The sequence below is a fragment of the Schistocerca piceifrons genome, chromosome 6, assembly GCF_021461385.2.
Source record: "Schistocerca piceifrons isolate TAMUIC-IGC-003096 chromosome 6, iqSchPice1.1, whole genome shotgun sequence".
Taxonomy (NCBI): domain Eukaryota; kingdom Metazoa; phylum Arthropoda; class Insecta; order Orthoptera; family Acrididae; genus Schistocerca; species Schistocerca piceifrons.
Genome location: NC_060143.1, coordinates 149,160,546 through 149,180,192, shown reverse-complemented (window position 1 = coordinate 149,180,192; position 19,647 = coordinate 149,160,546). Strand labels below are relative to the sequence as shown.

Here is a 19,647-nt window from a genome sequence, read left to right as displayed (position 1 = left end):
GGGGAGGAGAGAAGTTTGTGGCACAACTTGACCAGAAGAAGGGATAGGTTGGTAGGACATGTTCTGAGGCATCAAGGGATCACCAATTTAGTATTGGAGGGCAGCGTGGAGGGTAAAAATCGTAGAGGGAGACCAAGAGATGAATACACTAAGCAGATTCAGAAGGATGTGGGTTGCAGTAGGTACTGGGAGATGAAAAAGCTTGCACAGGATAGAGTAGCATGGAGAGCTGCATCAAACCAGTCTCAGGACTGAAGACCACAACAACAACAACAACAACAACACCACAAGAACAGAAGAACTCAAGAATCTTAGCAGTAGCCCAAATTCTTTTAAGTCCAAACTGAAGAGTTTCCTCATGGCTCACTCCTATTCTGTCGAGGAGCTCCTGGATGAGCTAAAAAATTAAGCAAATTCCAGTTTTACATTGTTGATTTTCTTCATTTAAACTTACGACTTGTCACCTGAATATGTTCTTTTATATTTCATTTTATCTGTTTCTAATATCGTGTTATAATTTCATGTATTGACTCGTTCCATGACCATGGAGACTTCTCCTTAATTTGGTCCCACGGAACAATAAATAAATAAATAAATAAACGACGCATTACATCGAAGTTTGTTCCTCGTCCTTCGAACGCCGTCTAACAAGACACCGAACTATAAAGAACAGTTCGACATGATCCGCATTTCCGGTCCAGTGTTATAAATGAATCATGGTAGCACGTTTATGACTCAAACAGCATGCTTCACAGTGGGAGATAATTCTCTCCACGGTTCATAAAATCCGCGAAGTTCGCTGCAACAAGTCAATGCTAGTTATACACATACAGGATGAACTAAAACTACTGACGAACCTTCAGAGATTGTTCAGGAATACTTTGAATATTTTGTTGTAAGAGACCTGCGGCTCGTTACAAGAGTAGTAGTGTTATGATTTATTCGGCTTGTTACCGCAATCACGGTGATTTCTGCGAAAATGTCTTCTGAACTTTAATAAGGTTTCCAAAGAAATTGTGAAACAAATGTCTTAAATCCGTTGTGTGGTCGAGAGTTTCACTTGGAACAATGAAAAGGTTGTCGTAACAAAAGTCCCTTCTTACAGAATAAGTATTTCATTTGCTTTCCCTCGGGTGTGAAGGCGGGTATCACATGCGAAGAATCAACAGAAGCTTAGATAACTATCATTGCCTTTGACTTTTGCATGGACATACGCACACACCTGCCAACATCAAAGACATGTTATGAACAGGCGTTAGGTCAGATGTACTGGCACACGCTATTGACAATGTAGGCTGGAATATGATGTTCGGAAAACAGTATCAAATTTTTGTAGGGGAGAAAGAGGAATTGTGATACTAAATGCAAACGAAAACTAGAATCAGTTATACAAATTAGCAGAATGAAGGAAGAGGACGAAACAGTGTTGGACAGCGGTTTGCGTCTCTCCTCTCATGTTTGTCTAGGACGTGCAAAAGAAACAATGAAAAAGAGAACAAAAGATCACAAATACTCAAGTGTCTGTCATTCTTGAGCGAATGATAAACCCAGACTAAGCTGCTAGTGATTCAAATTTTTCCAGTATACTGATACGGAAGTTGTGCATTATCTCATTGAAATTCACCGCCTACACGACATATAGTACTGTATCTAATCTGTTTGTTATAATATTTTTGCTTAGTGTTAACTACGAAGTATTGATTACTTTTATTCATTACGCGTAAATGGCGGAGGTCTAGCGACCGTCGACCACTGTGCCTCGCGTGGTCTGACGAGTTCATCGTACCACCGGATACAGTATCCAGTTATTCGTCGTCCATCCAAGCAAATAGAAGGCCGAAATTGTATAAGTTCTGATTTGATTATGCTCGACAGTGAAATGAATGAATAAACACTCAATACCATGTACGTCTTTTAGACTTCTTTTTAGGCTCCTCTTTAACACTCGAGACAAGTTCGTCTTTATGGACTGAGCTGAGGCATTTTTTACGTGCCCTATCTTTGTATACTATAACGACATGGAAGTATTTTATGTAAAACAACTAATATTTATTTAATGATGCATATTACCTTACGAATCCAAAATCATTATTTCAGATGTGGCTATTATGGAAGTTTAATCGGATGGTTAGATGCATATAAAATTATTTAATTTCTGGAAATTCTAGACCTCAGAAGAATATTTTTGGCTTCATAATACTTAGACGACATGAATTTACAAAAGAATACTTTGGCGTTTCATGAATCGGACAGAGCTATGAATTACATGCTGACGGAAAGTGGGCAGCGCGACTACTTGAGAACTAATCCTTCGGTATGTGAACGTTGCAAAGTATTAATCTCTTGTGTAACTGTTGGCGCAGAAACCAGAGACAGTTTAAACTCAATCACTAGTTGAGCAACGGAGAGACTTAATCACTAAATTTTACAACTTCTGAAACAAATAACTGACAATTTTCCGTTTTTGCCACACTCTTCCTCAACCTACCAATATTCACGAAATTAACGATTATAGAATTGTATTAAGTCTCAGACGAAGTTGAGGTGGTGACGGGTCGGAAGAACATGAAGTATACACTTGCATGTGAATGTCTATGGCAGTGGTTCCCAACAGGTGGTCCGCGGACCCCCAGGTGTCCGCGAGCTATGCCAGAGGGATCCGCAAGATGCTATTAGAATAAAAAAATATAGCTATTAGAATAAAAAATATATTAAATATATTTCGTATGACACCAGATTTTTTGTTTTGGTCGCTTCCTGCATGAGCAGTTTTAAGCTCAATATTTTTTCAATAATGTATGTCAATGTTTTTTCTAAGTACCAAAAACAGAAAACGTATTAAAACTCTTAATTTGGCTTTTTTAGGTACTTGATACTGTGATATGACAAGGTACCAATCATGTTCGATGAGGGGTCCTCGAGAAAATTTTGTTGGGAACCCCTGTTCTATGGTATCTGTTCTTTTGGACAACTCTGCTACACGAGCACGCTTCCCATCCTACCCGAACTCCCAGATTGCTGCACACTATTAGCGTAGCGTTACCACATTTCGTGCACGAATCCGAAGTGGCGAGAAGGGGTTCACGGGCAGGTGACGATACGCTAGTAGCGTGCAGCAGGATGGGAATTTGGGTAGGATGGGAAGCTGTGCTCGGATGGCACGAGGCGGTTAGGGCGACGGCTCGCGTTATGCGTCAGGTCTGGGTTGGAGTCTGGTAAGGTACAAATTTTCAGCTTCTGCCTTTGGTTCATTTCAACGGCCGAGTGCGAGCAATGACATTGAAAAGCTCTGAACATGAACTACGTTTCACATTCTGTTGGACCCGCAGCATAGTAAAAGTCGGTACAAGACATTATGGAAATGAATGCTCCAAAGGAGCTGCAATAAGGTAATATGTCTTTTTAATATCTTACACGACAGGTCTGTTTCGGCCTATTGTCATTCTCAGGTGACCTGCGAAATAACATCAGTAAGATTAACCGCACATAAATTATGGCTGTTTCACGTTTACGTTTGCGCTGGTACTTACCCTTAATTGGAAGCGACGACCGTATTCCATCTACAGTAAAGTCTGTCATATCTCGGTAAATATAATAGTTCTTGTAGTTACGAAACGTGAAAATACGTTTTGAGACATTTTGACATTTCAGTTTTGACAGTTTTTTAGTATGATGTCAATCATCTCTAGTATGCTACATACTCTCTGTAAACAAATAATATCTTACTGAAGACTGTCAAGACTCAACTATCGAAATATCTGACGAAAATATTTTTACGATTCGTAACTACAAGAACTATTATACCTAACGAGATATGACAGAGAGACTTTACTACAGATGCAATCTGGTTGTCACTTCCAGCTGGACGTAAGAACCAGCGCAAATGTAAACGCAAACATCCATGATTGATGAACAGATAATCTTATTAACGTTATTTTTCGTGTATACTGTTTAAAAAAAATATTACTCTATTGAAGCTTGTTCTTTGAGTCGCAGAATAGAAGAGAACTCGACACGCAGCAGCACGTGGCGCACTCACCGCCTGGATGGCGGCCTCCAGCGGCTGGCCACTCTTGACGAGCTCCTCCGTGAGCCTCGTCTCCTGCACCAGCTGCTCCGACAGAACATTCTCGTTGATGTCCGCCGTCCGAGGTTTCACCAGGTACTGGTTCACGCCCACAACCTGTAACACGAAACGTCAGTCTCACATCAGAAATCTACCACAACACTATCTCCTGCAATTCAGAAATCTCTCCTCTCACTCCAATTTTCGTTTCTTGGGTGCTGAGGCGGCTGCTGATATTTATAGTTTTAGTTCAGTTACTATATTGCAATTTTCTGTGACGGCTACAACGGCCACCAAAATGTATTACAGTAGCCCGTGATTAGTGATGTTACCATTCTTGGTAGGGTTCATAATTGCGTCACATGATACAGGGTGCGTCAAAAAAAATGTACACACTCTTTGAACTGTCATAGACAATTTATTTCCCGTTCTACAAGGTTAAATATCTGTGAGAAAGTAATGTTATGTCTATTCAACAGGTGGCAGCAGTGGCAAGGAAGTAACTGCAACATGGCGGACGTGCGTTTGAGCTTTGAAGCGCGGAAGCAGATAATTAAGTGGTACTATGAGTTTGCGAATGTAGCTGCGGTTCGAAGACAGTGGAGAAGTGAGTACGGTACAGAACCACCTTCAAGGTTAACAATTACACGTCTACGAGACAAATTCGAAATTAATGGAACAGTGTGTGATGTGCACGAAGGTCGATCAGGGCGACCTCGTACAGTTACAAGTGATGATTCCACAACTGCGGTCTTGGAACTGTTCCAGCGTTAGCCTCAAAAATCTTCAAGGGAAGCGGCACGTGAGAGTAATGTAAGTGCTAGTAGTGTGCTACGCATTCTGAAGAAAGGCAAGTTTCGTGTGTACATTCCAAGGCTGGTGCAACAGCTAAGTGACGACGATCCAGATCGAAGGTTAGAATTTTGTGAATGGATTCTGCAGATGGTGAGACTTGAACCGGGATTTATGGGTAGCATAATTTGGTCGGATGAAGCCCAATTCAAACTCAATGGAACTGTCAATAGGCACAATTGTGTGTACTGGGCTGAAGATAATCCTCACATTACAGTTGAAAAGGCTGTGAATTTGCCTGGTGTAAATGTGTGGTGTGGTTTGTCTGCAAGGGGACTCATTGGGCCTTTCCGCTTTGAAGGTACTGTTACTGGATAAACGTACCTAACAATGCTTTCTGACTCCACATTCCCTGCCGTTCGTGCATTATACGGTAATGATGAGTTTTATTTCCAACAAGATGGCGCCCGGCCGCACTATCATAGGGACGTACGAGCATACCTGGATCACAATGTGCCAGGCCAGTGGACAGGACGCAGGGGACCAATCGAGTTTCCTGCACGCACTCAGGACCTCACGCCTCTGGATTTCTTCTTATGGGACACAGTAAAAGATGATGTGTAAAAACGTAAACCACGTAACCCGGACACACTTTGGAATGAGATTCAGGCGGTGTGCGCAGAAATCTCAATCGACACTTTGGTACGATGTACGGAATCAGTGGTGACTCGTACTCAAATGTATTGATGCTGAAGGCCACCAGTTTGAACATTAATCACATTTGCAAAGTACATTTATTTTTCCAATTGGACTTTAAGCTTTCCATTTCCAGAAATTTAACATTGTAGAACGGGAAATATAACTTCTATGACGCTTCAAAGTGTGTATACATTTTTTTTGACGCACCCTGTATGTGAATACTGAAGAGCACGTAGATCCCGTGTACTTTGGTCAGACAGCGTTACCAACACCTGACTTGTTTTGAGTGGGACCTCATTGTAAATCTGAATTTGGGTGGTCGAATTCTGCAATATCCAGATTTGTATAGTATTCGGCTGTGACAGTGGTCCGATGTTGGGGACTGCACGGGAACATGAGGGCAGGCGCTCATCGTCAAGATTCCGGCTGATTGTATCTGACAACAAGAAGGGATGATTGTCGCTCAGTACAACAAGCACACTGTAACCCGTTCACAACTGCGCCTGCCGTCTGGAAACAAGTCATCGACTTCCTGCAATTTGGGCCATCCCACACCACTTGTCGGAGTCTAGCAGCAGCAGCAGCAGCAGCAGCGAGCAATACAACGCCATGCGCAAGCTGCCATTAGCACATCACATGCGTCTGGTGTGGCGCTGTGACTGGGAAGCGTTAACTGCTGATGAACGACGTCGCACTGCGTTCAGCGATCAATCACCGTTCTTAACTACAACGGATGACCATCGCTGGAGAGTATGGCGTCGACCTGGTGAGAGGTCCTTTTCTTCCAATACTTTCTAACAGCATTGTTTCTCCCGACGTCATGGTGTGGCAAGCCATCAGGTACGGCTTCAGATCACGGCTGGTAATCATCGAGGGATCACTACACCCGGCCGGGAATCGAACCCGGAACCCCTGATCCGGAGGCAGCAACTCTAGCCCCTAGAGCGAAATGGTAGTTGGAGCAAGACGCTTGGGACAGTCAGTTTCAGAAATCGTTAGGGGATTCAATATTTCGACATAAACAGTGTGAAGAGTGTGCCCACAATACCAAATTTCAGGGTAAGGCATTACCTCTCACCACGGAGGACGCAGTCGCCGTCTGGCTTCACTTACCGACCCAGGGCGTGTGTTGTCAGTGCTAACAGACAAGCAATACTGTGTAACTGCAGAAGTCAATGTGGGACGTACGACGAACGTATAGGTTACAACAGTGCTATGAAATTTGGTGTTAACGAGCTATGGCAGCGGACGACCCACGCGAGTGCCTTTGCTAGCAACACGACATCGCCCGCAGCGCCTCTCCTGGGACTACATCGGTTGGACCGTAGATGACTGGAAAACCGTGGCCTGGTCAGATGAGTTCCGATTTCAGTTAGTAAGAGCTGATGGTGGGTTCGAGTGTGGCGCAGACTCTACGAAGCCATGGACCCAAGTTGTCAACATGGAGTTAGGCAAGCTCGTGGCGGCTCCGTAATTGTGTGGGCTATGTTTGTACATGGCATGGACTGAATTCTGTGGCCCAACTAAACCGAGCACCGACTGGAAATATTTATTTTCGGCTGCTTGGAGACCAGATGCAGCCATTCATGGAATTGTTGTGGATGAGAAAGCGCCAAGTCACTGGTCCACGATCTTTTTTTTTTTTTTTTTTTTTTTTTTTGGGTTGGGTTTAAGGGCGCTCAACTGCTGAGGTCATTAGCGCCCAGTCACTGTTGTTAGAGCACATGGAATCTGGTAAAACTCAAGGGGATTGGGGGACACCAGAAGGACCTGACAAAGATGCAGATAAAATAAGTAAAAAGGTTAAATGTCTTTGTACAAGCCAGTTAAAGTTATAAAACGCAGAATACGAGCAGCTGCTCGAGCGTCATCAGCTAAAACATCCGGTAAAGTAGATGGCAGGGACAGGACAACACGAAATTGACTAAAACGGGGACACGACAATAAAACATGGCGCACTGTTAATGCCTGACCACAAGGGCACTGCGGGGCTGGGTCACCGGAGAGCAGGTAGCGGTGGCTAAACCGGCAATGCCCAATCCGCAACCTGGTCAGAAGGACCTCCCCTCGCCGAGATGGTCGGGAGGAGGTTGTCCAAGCAGTTGGGAGCGGTTTTACTGCCCGGAGCTTGTTTCCTTGGAGGGATGACCAAGCATCCCACCACAACGACACAAGCCTCTTACATACATCCCCACGAACGTCAGATGACGGGACACAATGGGAGGCTGGCCGAGGCAGGAGGACTGCAGCCTTGGCTGCAGCATCCGCAGTCTCATTCCCAGGCACTCCTACATGTCCGGGAACCCACAGAAAGCTGACAGAACCACCATTATCAGCGAAAGAATGGAGGGACTGCTGTATCCGTTGAATCAAGGGATGGACCGGATAGGGAGCTCCAAGGCTCTGAAGAGCACTGAGTGAGTCAGAGCAAAGTACATACGATGAATGGCGGTGGCGGCGGGCATACTGAACGGCCTGATGGAGAGCAAAAAGCTCGGCCGTAAAGCTGGAACATTGGTCGAGGAGCCGGTATTTAAAGGTGGCGGCCCCGACGACAAAGCCACAGCCGACACCATCGTCAGTTTTGGAGGCATCGGTGTAAATAAAGGTGTGACCGGCAAGTCGAGCACGAAGTTCGACAAACCGTGAGCAATACACTGCAGCCGGAGTACCCTCCTTCGGGAGTGAGCTGAGGTCGAGATAAATATGAACCGGAGCCTGGAGCCAAGGTGGTGCCGGGCTCTCACCCTCTCTGAAGGTGGTAGGGAGGGCAAAATCCAATTGTCGAAGCAGGCGACGGAAGCGGACTCCGGGGGGCAGCAGGGCAGACACATACAACCCGTACTGACGGTCGAGAGAATCGGCGAAGAAGGACTTGTAAGAGGGGTGGTCGGGCATAGACAACAGCCGGCAGGCATACCGACACAGCAGTACGTCGCGCCGGTAGGTCAATGGTAACTCGGCAGCTTCACCATAAAGACTCTCGACAGGACTAGTGTAGAAGGCTCCGGTGGTGGATGGAGTTGAGCCGGCGTAAGAGGGATGGCCGAGCGGACGAGTAGACGAAGCTCCCATAATCCAGCTTCGATCGGACTATGGACCGATACAAGCGAAGCAGGACAGTGCGAGCCGCTCCCCAAGATGAACCGCTAAGAACTCTGAGGACATTAAGGGAACGTGTACAACGGGCCGCCAAATAAGAGACATGTGGAGACCAACACAGTTTCCTGTCCAACGTGAGCCCTAGAAACTTAGTTGTTTCCACGAATGGGAGAACAACGGGACCGAGATGTAAGGATGGCGGAAGGAACGCTTTATATCGCCAAAAGTTGATACAAACCGTCTTCTCTTCAGAGAACCGGAAGCCATTTGCCACGCTCCAAGAGTAGAGGCTGTCTAGACAACGCTGAAGGCAGCGCTCCAGGAGGCATGTTCTCTGGGCACTGCAGTAGATCGCGAAGTCATCGACAAAGAGAGAGCCTGAGACATTAGGTGGAATGCAATCCACAATTGGATTGATCGCGATGGCAAAAAGGGCTACGCTCAAGACGGAGCCCTGAGGCACTCCGTTCTCCTGGAAGAAGACGTCGGACAATACGGAACCCACACGTACCCTAAACTTTCGATCCGTTAAAAAGGAATCAATAAAAAGGGGCAGGCGACCGCGTAGGCCCCACCTGTGCATAGTGCGGAGGATACCTCCTCTCCAACAGGTATCATAAGCCTTCTCCAAGTCGAAGAACACGGCTACCGTTTGGCGCCTTCGCAAAAAGTTGTTCATGATGAATGTCGACAAGGTCACAAGGTGGTCAACAGCGGAGCGGCGGCGACGAAAGCCGCATTGGACATTAGTAAGTAGTCGTCGAGATTCAAGAATCCAGACTAACCGAGCATTAACCATGCGCTCCATCACCTTACAGACACAGCTTGTAAGAGAAATGGGGCGGTAACTAGAAGGAAGGTGTCTATCCTTCCCGGGTTTGGGTATAGGAACAACAACGGCGTCACGCCAACGCATGGGGACTTTACCTTCGGTAAAGACGCGATTGTAGGTACGAAGAAGGAAGCTTTTGCCCGCCGGAGAAAGGTGTGCCAGCATCTGAACGTGAATGGCATCTGGCCCCGGAGCAGAGGACCGGGACAGTGCAAGCGCACGTTCGAGTTCCCGCATAGTAAAGGGGGCATTATAAGTTTCCAGATTCAGTGAGTGGAAGGAAGGTCGCCGAGCCTCTTCTGCCTCTTTCCTGGGAAGGAAGGCAGGATGGTAATGGGCGGAGCTTGAAACCTCTGCGAAAAAGCGGCCAAAGGCGTTGGAGACAGCCACAGGATCAACAAGGACCTCATTACCTGAGGTCAGGCCAGGTACCGAGGAGTGGGCCTTAATGCCCGACAGCCGGCGCAGGCTACCCCAAACGACGGAAGAGGCAGTAAAACTGTTAAAGGAGCTGGTGAAAAAGGCCCAACAAGCTTTTTTGCTGTCTTTGATGACTCTACGGCATTGCGCTCGGAGTCGTTTGTATTCAATACAATTCGCCAACGTAGGATGGCGGCGAAAGGTGCGTAAAGCACGTCGTCGAGCACGGATAGCGTCCCTACAAGCCTCGTTCCACCAGGGGACGGAAACGCGACGTGAAGAAGAAGTAGTGCGAGGAATGGAACGTTCGGCAGCATTGATGATAACAGCCGTGAGGTATTCGACCTGACTGTCACAACTGGGAAAATCGTGGTCCGGAAAGGTCGCCAGGGAGGAGTAAAGTACCCAGTCAGCTTTCAGTATGTTCCAGCTCGAAGGACTTGGGGATGGGGTGTGGTGCAGGAAACGAACGACACAGGGGAAGTGGTCGCTCGAATAGGTGTCAGAAAGGACATACCACTCGAACCGACGGGCAAGAGTGGTAGAACAGATAGAGAGGTCCAAGTGGGAGTAGGTATGAGTAGTCCGAGAGGAAAGTCGGGGCGCCGGTATTGAGGCAGACAAGATTGAGATGGTTGAAGACATCCGCCAAGAGTGACCCTCTTTGACAGGATGCAGGAGAGCCCCAAAGGGGATGATGGGCATTGAAGTCGCCAAACAATAAGAACGGCGGGGGGAGCTGAACGATCAGGTGCATCATGTCAGCCCGACTAACAGCAGATGACGGTGGAGTGTAGATGGTACAAAATGAAAAAGTAAAAGCAGAAAGAGTAATGCGGACAGCTATTGCTTGGAGTGGGGTGGTCAATGGGATGGGATGGTAATAGACATCGTCCCGAACGAGCAACATGCCCCACCATGAGCTGGGATACCGTCCACAGGGGTGAGGTCATACCGCTCCGAGGTATAGTGGGTAAAGGCAATACGGTCAGTCGGGCGCAACTTGGTTTCCTGGCGACCAAGGACGAGCGGACAGTGCAGGCAGAGCAGTTGTAATTTCTCCCGATTAGATCGAATACCTCTGATGTTCCAATGAAACAACGCCATCGCTAGTCAAAAATTTGGGGGAACGAGACGGGGGAAGAGCTGGTCACCTCGACGGCCGCGGAGGGCCAGGTTGCGAGGGAACAACGCTACAACCGACGGGAGGCGGATCCGGTTCCATCGACTCGTCGCCATCTGCGGCCGCTGTCCCTGGTTGTGTAGGAGGGGCCGCATCATTTGCCGACGAAAGGCCGGCGGAGCGCCTGGCAGCAGAGCGTCCCGGCGAAACTGAGGACGGCCGGGAGCAGCGACTCACGGATGGAGCGTCAGACGAAACGCGCCGGGGTGGAGAGGGGGATAGAGACTACTTCTTTGAGGCCTTCTTGGAAGGCCGAGGAGGCACAGGGATGATGGGCTGGACCCGAAGAAGGTCCTCACGCGCGGGGTCCGTTTTGGAACGCCGGACCTCGGAAGCTGGGGTCCGGAACGTTTCCCCGATGGACGCCTGAGAAGAGGATCGCTTCTCAGGTGGCGTGGGGGGAGGAGGAGGAGGAGGAGGAAGGGTGGCCCCTGGGGCAGAGGGGGTGGGGGCCACGGGGGAGGAGGATTTGGAAGGGAGGGATTTGGGAGGCGGAGGCAGAGCCCCCTGATGGGCGGAGGAGGCGGAGGGGGGACACGATAGGGGTGAGGATACCGCGGAAGGAGTGGACACAACTGAGGCAAACGAAGTGGTCAATGGCACGGGATGGAGGCGGTCATACTTCTTCCTGGCCTCAGAATAAGAGAGCCGATCCAAAGTTTTGATTTCTTGTATCTTCTTCTCCTTCTGATATGCGGGGCAGTCTGAGGATCTAGGCGAGTGGACGCCAGGACAATTAATGCACCGAGGTGGTGGGGTGCATGTATGTTCCTCACGAAGAGGACGGCCACAATCGCCACAAAGGGGCTCAGCCTCACACCGTGACGACATGTGCCCAAAGCGCAAACACCTAAAACAGCGCATAGGAGGCGGGACGTAAGGTCGCACGTCACACCGGTAGCACATCACCTTTACCTTCTCCGGGAGAACGTCCCCCTCGAAGGCGAGGATAAAGGCCCCGGTGTCGATGCGACGGTCTTTGGGGCCGCGCTGGACTCGCCGGACGAAATGCACGCCTCGGCGCTCCAGGTTGGCCCTGAGCTCCTCATCAGATTTAGCAGGAGGTCACGATGAAAAATAACCCCCTGCGTCCTATTTAGTGCCAGATGTGGGACAATGGATACTGGGATGTCCCCTAGGCGGTCGCACGCCTGGAGCGCCGCCGACTGTGTGGCGGAGGTGGTCTTGATAAGAACGGACCCTGAACGCAACTTGCTGAGAGCCTCGATTTCCCCGAAGATGTCCTCAATGTGCTGAACAAAGAACATGGGCTTGGAGGTGGCGAATGTCCCCCCATCGGTTCGAGAACAGACCAAATAGCGGGGGAAGTACTTCGCCCCAAACCGGCGGGCCTGTCCCTCCTCCCATGGAGTGGCCAAGGGGAAAAGGGCAGGAGAACCAGGACTAGAAACGGTACCTTTTCTTTTGAAAGACTCGGCCGCAGAGCGACCTGATACGTGTTGACGTTTCATCTGCGAAACGTCCGCCCCGATACCACCCACTCCGACCAGGGGCTCTCCCCACGGGCGCCACCCAGCAGCAGCAAGGGCCACCTGGCAGGATGACCATTGCCGGGAATCCTGATGCCCCAAGGAGACGGGCATCTACTCCTTGGCCGACGTGGGGAGGGTGCAGCTCAGGTATCGGCAGTACGATCCCTGTGTTGTCAGGGGGCTACAACCTAGAGGGTACATGACGACCCCACCACAACGGGCTGGCTACCGTGCTGGATTTCTGGCGCCATGGAAAGTCCATCATGATCGCTGGTGCAGATGGGGACGTACTATGGGCGTAACTTGGACAACCCATCAGGCGTTTAGGCCCAATTTGAGGAATAGTGGGTATGGTTACAACGCCGGTGCAATACTGAGTGCCAAGGTCTTATTGCACTTAGGACCAGTGGTACACCACGTAAGGTGTCCTTCCCCAAAAGGCTCGTACTTCAGTAGAATTTTGAAAAATGGAGGTCAAACCCCAAGGGGGACCATCACATGGAAGGCCGAAACGGTTGAAACTCCTTTTAGTCGCCTCGTACGACAGGCAGGAATAACTCGGGCCTATTCTTACCCCGGACCCGCAGGGGGTGGTCCACGATCGGTCGCGAGTGGTTTGAAGAACATTCTGGACAGTTCGAGAGAACGATTTGGCCGCCCAAATCGCCCGATATTACTCCTATTGAACTTTTATGGGACACAATCGAAAGGTCAGTTTGTGCACAAGATGCTCCTCTGGAACACTTTTGGAATTAGGGACAGCTATAGAGCCAGCGTGGCTCAGTATTTCTGCAGCGGGCTTCCAACGACCAATTTAGTCCATGCCACGTCGAGCTGCAGCACTACGCCCGGCAAAAAGAGGTCCACCGACATGATATTAGAAGGTATTTCATGACTTTCGTCATCTCATTCGGTTTACCTGTATGTATCGAGAATGACAGTAAGACACGATATATAACCAGTATTCCGGCAGCTCGTGTGTATTCGATGATGCATTGCGGTAGCAAACAGCGCAGGGCAGAACGTTACATACGACGGATCAAGTTTTCCGCGTTTTACTGTTCCTGTTAACACATATCGCATAAATTAATTTCGCAGCAACTTATTTCGGATCGCTCATGTAGTGGGCACGCAAAATTGCGCTTTAAATACAGTTTTGTTTGTATCGGGAAACAAACGCACGTTTACCAGAGACGCTGGGCTTCGGAGTATAGTCATGGTGAGCAGCATTTACTTGAGCTGACTCCAGCCAGGTACTACAAAAAGTAAATTACAAATACTTGCCGGAACACCAGAGTAAATACGTCTGACGATTCTTATGAGACACATCCGGTAAAATTTCACTGATTTACCGCTGTCGTGTTGCTTGTTTGTGGCTTTCCCCCTGTACCTTATTCTGTAACTTCATACGGCTGGAACACCTGCTGTAGGTTCCACCTACGATGTTGCCACAGGGTTAAGACAGCTGTTATTTGGAGACAGGGAAGCGGTAACCCCAAACTCACACCTCTTAAGCCCGGACGGCAGTGGTAGAGGCACTCTGCGCGCCGCCCGCACCCTCGCAGCGCAGCGCGGGAGAGCGACCCGGTTTCGCAGTGAATCGGCGCCGCAGCCTGCGGTATCGCGGAAGCGGACCCGTTTAAGTGCGTGCCCGGGCAAGTTTCTCTGGGCCGCACCTGCTCTCCCGCGTTCATCAATCAGCAGGGCCTGTCCCCGATACCGCTACCTGCCTGATCACGCACGCGACCCGACCTCGCACTAGGTTCTTTTCCTCCGTTGTGGCGTGTAATTGGGTATCCGCCGCGCACGTATACGTTGTCTTGTCAAACATTAAACCGTGTCTCGTGTAACATGGGCTGTTTACCACTATGTACCTGTCTGGCAGCTGTTGGTTCGAAGTATTTACTACTGACGCGAGAACGTGCTTCAAATTGATGTGCGGTTCATACGTGCATAAAGCAGACTTAACTACAATACTGAGTCTCTTTCTTAATAGTACAACTATTGCGGAAGAGTTAATACACTGACTTAACAGACAGCACGTGATAGTTTTTAGGTGAACCAAACACTATCACAGGTGAAATCCCCATTTTATGTTATCAAGTATAAAGCAACTTAACATGCACCTCAACATTTGGGGTTTCGCTATAACGGAACTCGCGAAACAAGAAGATACTCCCATTTCCGAGTGTTTTAGTGCATAGAAATTAATAACAGCGTTTCCAAAACTTTAGTTTCCACTTTCTCTAAGAAATAATTTTTTAATAAATTCATAAATGTTATGTCTCTACTCAAAAACCAAAAAATGTAAAATTAATGTAAATCTTCACTGCTCATGTAAGGTATCTTACTCTGCTCTCGTATCTAATAGTGTTATGCCTTTGTTATGTTTTATGTTTACCACTTTTGTACTAGTCAAAGAGGCTAGCTTATAGCTTGATTGATGCCAGTAGATGTATCATTTCTAAGTCCGGTTCATGTGTCGAAGTTCCAGCCAAATAGATTCCCATTACAGTATTCGCATCTACCCACAATTCATAAACTCTGGCAAATTACTTAAGTTGTACTACTTGAGGAGCTGAAACATGTTAATTTTAGCCGGCCGGAGTGGCCGAGCGGTTCTAGGCGCTTCAGTCTGGAACCGCGCGACCGCTACGATCGCAGGTTCGAATCCTGCCTCGGGCATGGATATGTGTGACGTCCTTAGGTTAGTTAGGTTTAAGTAGTTCTAAGTTCTAGGGGACTGATGACCTCAGATGTTAAGTCCCATAGTGCTCAGAGCCATTTAATTTTATTTTCAACAAAAGAAGGGACGTCCCATCGACAGCGCGGTCATTAGAGCGGAGCAAAGCTGAGATTACCGAGAGAAGGGGCAGGAAATCGGCCGTGTCCCCCTTTCAAACAGATCATTCCACTACTTGCTTGGGGGGCGATTTAGGGAAATCACGGAAAACGTAGTTCAGGGTGTTCGGACGCGGATTTGAATCGTCGTCCTTCCGAATTTTATGAAAAGTGATAGACTGAGAATATCCAATCTGTAAACTACTTTTGAAGTTCAGCATATAGAAAGTAGAATAACTGTTACAACACTTTCTAGCCCAACAATACTGCACATAACGCACTAACCCATTGCCTGAAACTGGAAGGTAGAATTTACTACTACTACTACTACTACTACTACTACTACTACGAAAACTGATCTTTTAAGTTTAAAGCCCGTAAACGAACCAAACGCTCATATAATTGAAATATGTCCGACGTGGACGTCAGTACCGAACAATCCCAGAAAGTGAATTCAAATTTAGTTTCTCCACATTGGCTCTCACAGCTACATCAGCCATCTCGTTTTTACATCGTACTAACGAAAGTAATTTCTTGCCTTTCGGAAGCATCTGAATACTACCAAAGCTATGCTTATTACTCAAAGCACAGCCGAATGGGATATCAAGTGGTATGTGTGACTGGATTGAAGACATTTAGATACAAATGGCGCAGCATGGTATCTTGGATGTAGAGTCGTCGACAAATGCACAAGTAATTTGGTGTGTGCCACAGGGGGGTATGTTGGTATCTTCGCTGTTTATGTTCATATTAGTGATCTTGCAGACAAAATAATTACGCCAGACGTCTCACAGGTTACGCGGTTACCAAGAAAGTTGTAGAGTCTGAAAAACGCTGCACAAATATTCCGTCAGATCTTGATGACGTTTCCAAGTGGCGGAAAGATTGGCAACTTGGTTTAAATGTCCAGGAAAGAAAAAAAAATAAGTATATTATGACTACGACATCCAGGAGTCACATTCCGAATCTCAGTACCTGGGTGGAACAATCTGTACGGGTATGAAATGTCGTGGGTAAAGGAGATGGCAAACTTCAGCTCATTAGTAGAATACTACAGAAATGCAATCAGTCTATCCAGGAGCTTGCTTACGAAACACTGGTGCGATCGATCCTAGAATACTGCTTAACTATTTGGGACCTGTACCAAAGAGGACTTACGGGAGATATAGAACGTACACAGAGACGGGCAAATGAATGGTGCTTCACGCACGGGAGAGCGTCAGTGGGATGCTGAAGAAACTGAACTGGCCGACGATTTAAGACAGACGCAAACTATATTGAGAAAGTATGCTTACAAAGTTTCGACAACGAATTTCAACTGATCAACGTAGGAATGTACAATCATTTCTTACGTATCGCTCCGGTAGGGATCGCGAGCTACAGCGCACACAGAGGTGTTTTACACAGTCACTCTACTCGCTTTCGGAACATGAACAGAACGAGTAGAAGCCCTAATAACTGGTACAATGGGAAGTATCCTCCGCTACGCATCTCTTAGTAATTTCACAATATGGATGTAGATAATGTAGAAGTTACACTATCCGTGGAACGCTCGGTTTCGCGTACTGTACTGTGTTTGCACGGATTCTGTGTCACATAACCCCGGCATGATTTCCGCTCGCCGATCGCCACTTTGACCAGCACGACCACTGCTTTACGCTCCAGACGAAAAACGAGAACCAAGATAGTGTTATAGCCCCGCCGGCCGTGGTGGAACGTTCCCCGCGATCCAAGGCCAGTGATAGTGCACGGGCACGAAAACCGGCAGCTCTCTCTCATTTCTGGAGACTGAGCAAACAGAGGAGAGGTACACGGATGGCTAGCGACGTGTAAATTCACTGTGGCATATTGGGGAACCGTGAAGTAACAGGTTGTTTCTAACAGATGGTGACAACTGCGGTGTTCGAACTACTGAGTCCTTCAACGAATTCTAAAGCAGCACGATTTTCTTGCTAAGTAATTTGCTACGTGGTGGTGATGGTAGTGATCTAACCTGATTTCACACGGCATTTAGTATCTCTCCCATTCTTAATGTAATATGCCATCGTCGCTTTGGTAATTTGAATGTTTCCGCTGTACACGGTTATATTTCATGTCGGACTTTACTGACGTACGTTTACAGTATTACATGGCCTCAATGTAATCGCCCCGCATCTCTTATCACCTTCTCCCACGAAGGAGGCTTACACCGTCAGCGCATTCATCTCTGTCGATGTCTCGCAACCACCGCCCTATGGCACGGATGTTGTTTTCTCTTGTGTTGTAGCACATGCCATGAAGAGGTTCCTTCATTTTGGCGAACAGGTCGTAATAGCGCCGACTCATATTGGATGAGTATGGTGGATATTTCTGTACCTCTAGTATCTTCCACCCTCCACGCGAGGGGGACCTTCTGCACCGGGTTCGTCGTGTGGCGTGGCACTTGTCATGAAAGATTATGAGACGCGGTGCCAGACGGAAACATTGTTGTGCGCTCCAACTATATGCCTCTTCAGTCTTAATTCACGCACGTTGTTCGTCGTTTCCTAAACATGTTGTTAGGTCGCTTGGATTGGCCTCCTGCACTTTCGCACAGTACACACGGTAACTGACTCAAATACAGGCGTCACCGTTTACTGCGCTACTTCAACAGAACTGACCTGCGATCAGAAAAAGATAGCGAGCGTGCCATGTAACGCCCATCCTTCATGTTACGGCAGTGTTGCCACTACTACTTAAGGATAAACAGTAGTGGCAACACTGCCGTAACACTATGTGATCAAAATTATCTGGACACCTGGCTGAAAATGACAAGTTCGTGGTGCCCTCCATCGGTAATGCTGGAATTCAATATGGTGTTGGCCCACCCTAAGCCTTGATGACAGCTTCCACTCCCGCAGGCATACGTTCAATCACATGCTGGAAGATTTCTTCGGGAATGGCAGCCCATTCTTCACGGAGTTCTGCACTAAGGAGAGGTATCGATGTCAGTCGGTGAGGCCTGGCACGAGGTCGGCGTTCCGAAACATCCAAAAGGTGTTGTAACCACTCCGCCACAGGCCGTGCATTATGAACATGTGCCAGATCGTGTTGAAACATGCAATCAAAATGGTTCAAATGGCTCTGAGCACTATGGGACTTAACACCTGAGGTCATCAGTCCCCTAGAACTTAGAACTATTTAAACCTAACTAACCTAAGGACATCACACACATCCATGCCCGAGGCAGGATTCGAACCTGCGACCGTAGCGGTCACGCAGTTCCAGACTGAAGCGCTTAGAACCGCACGGCCACACCGGCCGGCTCGGCGGTCTCTGTCAGTCAACAGACGAGGTCGGCCTGTACGCTTTTGTGCTGTACGTGTCCCTTTACCTTTCCACTTCACTATCACATCGGGAACAGCGGACCTAGCGATGTTTAGGAGTGTGGAAATCTCGCGTAAGGACGTGTGACGCAAGTGACACCCAATCAGCTCACCACCTTCGTTGTCCTTGAGATCCGCGGAGCGCCCCATTCTGCTCTCTCACGATGTCTTAAGACTATTGATGTCGCTGATATGGAGTACCTGGCAGTAGGTGGCAGCACAATGCACCTAATATGAAAAACCTATGTTTTTGGGTGTGTCCGCATACTTTTGATCACATAGTGTATACATATCACTTTGCAGTTAGGGACGATGAAACCTTTGCTCGTGGTATCAGAAAGTGAGTTTTATAATACTCGTGTTGCAAAAACAAAGATTAAGTTTAAGAAACTACGCATATTTAGAAATTATAACTTCACTGATCCACAGACGAATTAATTAGAATTTGGTTGACATAAGAGGTGAGTCACGAGACAGGAAACAATGCACTGAACATTCTTACCTGCGAATGACTGAATGAGCAAGCCTCAAACGCAAATTTTTAATAAAAGTAAAGGACAATTTTAATTGCAACGTGATCCGTTCGAACATGAGACCAGTGTATCAACCACTGCTCCATCCACTTTGATACGCTTCTATGGAGATATGTCGTTAAGATGATTTATCGTATCGAAGTAATTACTTTCTCAAAACGATCTATTATACACGGTGACATGCGTGTTCTGCTGTGAAAATCCAGTGAAGGAGTATTAGTGTTTCCATACATTTGTGAAATCGGCTACGGCGTTGGCCAGAATGCTCCTCACATTTCGTTTACCATCCCACACTTTTGTTCACAGCTAGGAACTTATTATACACGGTGACATGCGTGTTCT

The 19,647-nt window shown here is 47.7% G+C and overlaps 1 protein-coding gene across 7 annotated transcripts in view; it reads right to left on the bottom strand.

Moving 5' to 3' along the window:
- LOC124802840 (RNA-binding protein fusilli) overlaps positions 1 to 19,647 on the bottom strand; it is a 499,044-nt gene that overhangs the window by 296,942 nt on the left and 182,455 nt on the right. For all 7 annotated transcript variants that reach the window (XM_047263851.1, XM_047263850.1, XM_047263852.1 and 4 more), the window contains exon 3: positions 4,040 to 4,183. In XM_047263851.1, coding sequence (XP_047119807.1) covers positions 4,040 to 4,183 — 144 coding nt within the window. The remainder of the gene's footprint in view (positions 1 to 4,039; positions 4,184 to 19,647) is intronic.